At 39.3% G+C, this 4,239-nt stretch overlaps 1 protein-coding gene across 1 annotated transcript; it reads left to right on the top strand.

Annotated features, from left to right (window-relative positions):
* The first annotated feature begins 2,716 nt into the window (after positions 1 to 2,716).
* On the top strand, positions 2,717 to 3,952 carry LOC147521158 (uncharacterized). The gene has a single exon (XM_086594487.1). It carries the CDS (start codon positions 2,846 to 2,848, stop codon positions 3,839 to 3,841), a length of 996 nt encoding a protein of 331 aa, XP_086450613.1. The 5' UTR covers positions 2,717 to 2,845; the 3' UTR covers positions 3,842 to 3,952.
* Positions 3,953 to 4,239: the final 287 nt, after the last annotated feature.

Here is a 4,239-nt window from a genome sequence, read left to right as displayed (position 1 = left end):
TTTTGGTACTAGAAAAAACCTTCAATAGAAACATATTCTCCATGCTTAATTTGACGACATGGAATGAGCTTGATGAGGTGTTTCATCTTTTAGAATATGTAATATAACCTCCTTCAATCTAGTTAACCAGAAAATCTGTCCCCACTCAGAATGTGCGTCGATGCTTACAGAAAGTTGCTGATGGACATTTTGCTATAACGGTAAAAGTGTTGTCATCATCAGGGGTTGCCTCAAATATTGTGGAGACTGTACATGCATTAAAGGAGAAACACCCAATGCGTCAACCACCTGTGAGACCAAATGTTCCTATTGTTGAGCCCCCCTTATTGGTAGAGAGAGACACATTATTGTCATGTATTAAGTTATTTCCGAAAGACACTTCATGTGGTCGTGATGGTCTCCGAGCTCAGTACTTGTTAGATGCCATCAGTGGTGCTGCAGCAGCTATATCGTTTGACCTGTTAGAGGCCTTAACTCATGTAGTGAATCTTTGGTTACAGGGACGATGTCCACAACCGTTAGTGGAATTTGTAGCGAGTGCTCCGCTTACCCCACTCCTTAAGCCGGATAATAGCATTCGTCCGATAGCGCTGTGGGTATGGTGGTTTTGGCGACGTCTTGTTTCCAAGATTACAATGAAAGGAGTTTCCAAAGATGTGGTGGGGTACTTGCAGGATTTTCAGTATGGGGGGTGTCCCTGGTGGAGCAGAGGCGATTTTGCATGGTGTCAATCGCATGATATATGCTAACGGTGACAGTACATCTCTTTCTATGTTGTTAGTGGATTTTCATAATGCTTTTAACATGGTTGATCGGACTACTATGTTGAGAGAGGTTCACATTCGTTGCCTTGCTATTGCTTCTTAGGTCGTGTATTTGTATTGTTAGTGTATGAGATTATACTTAGGGGATGATTACATATGGTCTGCTTCTGGGGTTCAGCAAGGTGATCATTTGGGTCCCCTTCTCTTTACACTTGTGTTGCACCTATGATCCTACAGATCCAATCCAGTTGTCAATTATTGCTCAAAGCTTGATACTTAGATGATGAGACTCTGATTGGGGATACAGAACAGGTGGCGATAGCTCTGCGTATGGTTTAGGGAGAAGGACCTTCTTATGGGTTGGTTCTTAATGTGGCTAAGATTGAGATATTTTGGCCATCACTGGATCCATGTTGTTCCTACTCCCGGTCTCTTTCCTTCAGATTTATCCCGTCCTCAGATAGGGGTTAGGTTGCTCGGAGGGGGCAGTCAGCACTGATTCTTCTTTTGTCATGAGCCTTGTTCGCAAGCGTGTTGAAAATGCTATGACTTTAATGGACCATTTAACTTTATTAGAGGATCCACAATGTAAGTTAGCACTCTTACGAGCTTGTATTGGGCTCTCTAAGTTAGTCTTTGCGATTTGTACTTGTTCACCATCTTTTTTTAGGGATGCAGCTAAGACTTTTGATCAACATCTTCACATGGTTCTCGTAGGATATTATAGTTTCTAATGGTTCTGGTTTCCGGGATTTGCAGTGGTGTTTAGCGACGCTTCCATTACGCCTTGGCGGGGAGGGTTAAGTATCTATTGTGCATTTGATGTCTCTGCTTTTGTTTTCTAGCCTCCCGTTTTTTTAAAGTTTTAGAACCACATTCTTAGGAGTTGTGGTTCAGTGCCTATAGGTGAGATCCTTGATGATGCTACCAAGTGCATTGCGTCTCTGGCTTTCCGATTTTGACATTGATTCTCTGGCTGTGAATGCTACCGTCCTCTCAAAACCACAAAAGTTTTTTGGCGGAAGCTTTCTACGGTAAGATTGTTATTAGTTTTGAGAGAGAGTTTGAGTTATCTGCTCATCAGAAAGCAGTCATGGGATGCTTGCAGTCGGAATATGCAAAAAAATTTCTACTTACTATTCCGATGGAGGGACTTAGACAGCGTATGTCACAAGTGGAGTATTGTGCCATTCTCCGATACCGTTTTATGATTTCTCTGTACTATGGTGGTAGTCTTTGCCCTGTATGCAAAAAGGATAGATTAGATGTCTATAGGGACCATATAGCACATTGTAAACATTTTTCGGGTTTTAAATACCGACATGATCATGTTAGTTAGAGATATTTTGTATGATGTATTTTAGAAGGCTGAAGTACAAGTGAAGAAAGAATCCCATGTTAACTTTCTCATCGATTCGATAAAAGCCCGGTCGGCTGTAGATGTCTTGATTCTGATTTAGTCGGAGGAAAAACATGCATGTGTGATTGATGGTGACTTTGAGGTGGGATAAACAACTAAAGAGAGTTGGAAGATGGAGAAGCATAATTGCGGGGGTTAATCAACATTATTTCATTTTACGTTTTGTTTATTTTTTTCTTGAAACAATCATTGAGTAAGATTTGCTATTATGGATAATCCATTATTATTTATAAAATTTGTTATCATTATTAATAAAATTTTCTACTTCCCAAAATAATAATAATAAATAAATAAATAAATAAAATAAAAAATCAGGTTCATCTACACGTAGATAGCGTACATAGATTCGTGTTTTTTATATCAATAAACATCATTGTACCGAAATTCATATAATTTTGCCCAAAGAGAAGAAACGCATCCGTTATACAGGCTCAGACTGGACTTTATAATAATAATGGATCCAGCCCAAAATAAATATATCAACCAAACCAAAAACCTAATAAATACAAAACCAACACCATCTCTAGTTCTCTACTCTTCAATTCCGCACTCAGATCCTAAAAGGGTTCGTCCTCTTTTTGGGTTCGATTCAACCCCAAGTCCCCCTCTCTAACCCCACCACGCAAGACCACAAACCTCACCACCTTCAAAATCAGCAGCCATGTCGTCAACCCCAACTCAATCGATTTCCATCAAATCAGCTGCACGCAAACTTCCAATTAAACGCAAATCAGGCCCTGATGACCAAAACAACCCTAACCCTACACCCTTCCCCAAAGTCGAATTCGAATACGACGACGAAGAAGAAGAATATCAAGAACGAGATCTCGTCCAAAATCTCAAACCCCCACCTTTTAAATTCCACCGAATATGGACTGAAACTGACGAAATCCGATTTCTTCAAGGCCTTTTTGATTCAGCATCTGAAGGTATGATATTTCCTCGAGATCTCCATCTTTTTTACAACCGGTTCTCCAATACAATGTCACAACCTTATACAAAATCTCAATTATCCGAAAAACTCCGCCGTTTACGCAAGAAATTTCGCGTCATTTCGTCCAGAATATCTCGTGGGCTTGATCAATCAATGTTAAGTTCACACGATAAATCGATTTTTGATTTGGCAAAGAAGCTCTGGGATACTGATCATTCGGAATTTTCGCCGTTTAATGTGAATAATATTGCTGTTAGAAAAAAGCCTATTACTCCTACTAGTACTAGTACTAATTCTAGTACTTGTGTTAGTGTTGAGGTTGGTTTTAATCCTACATTTACGCCTTCCATGTCGTGTTCACTTCCCATGATTACTTGTCCCTTTAGTGATGATCACGATAATGTTGGAGACACTGGGGATTATTGCGAATTCGAGATTAATGATAATGGTGGTGGTGGGCACGTTAAGGAATTACGGTTGAAGAATGATGGTGGGAATAATGGGGATGGGATTCGAAGAATTGTTGCGAAGACTGTATTGGATGTGTTTGAGAAGTCTATTGAGGAGGTTAAATTGGGATTCAGGGATAATACTGGATCTTCTTCTGAACAAGGAAAGGAAGCTGAGTTGATGAAGAGATTTCGAGAACAAAGTTTGTCGGAGTTGGATGTATTGGCGAGTCGATTGAGGTTGGTGATTGAGAATTCCGTTACTCATCAATGAATTGCTCCAGCTTGTAAATGAATTGGTTCCATATTCGTTTAATTTTGTTTATTTTTGGTTGTTCTTGTAAATTTGGGTTAATCAATAGTGGCAATAGTTTCATTCACATTATCATGAATTTGTTTACTGATAACTTTTAATTACTGAAAATTTGAAACTCTTAGTTTCATAAACTGCACTATGATTGTCTTGTGGGGGATTATGTTGTAAGAAAATACCCCTAGTGATGGATATGATACAAGGCAAAGCAATTTTATTCAAAAATGTGTGATAGCGGATTGGCTTCAAAACTCTCCTTCAGAGACCTTGATAAAGTTACAAAAATATTGCAAACCCTCATGGTCTATGCTTGTTACCCACTGCAGTGATATGCACTATAGTGGTATAGAGTTACAGAC

The sequence above is a fragment of the Coptis chinensis genome, chromosome 1 (genome assembly GCF_015680905.1).
Source record: "Coptis chinensis isolate HL-2020 chromosome 1, ASM1568090v1, whole genome shotgun sequence".
Lineage (NCBI taxonomy): Eukaryota > Viridiplantae > Streptophyta > Magnoliopsida > Ranunculales > Ranunculaceae > Coptis > Coptis chinensis.
The sequence above is the reverse complement of the archived record's forward strand: the minus strand, read 5'-3'. Positions and strand labels throughout refer to the sequence as shown.

Excerpts from the sequence above, each read along its gene's own strand:
- LOC147521158 (XM_086594487.1), top strand. The coding sequence starts at position 2,846 with ATGTCGTCAACCCCAACTCAATCGATTTCCATCAAATCAGCTGCACGC.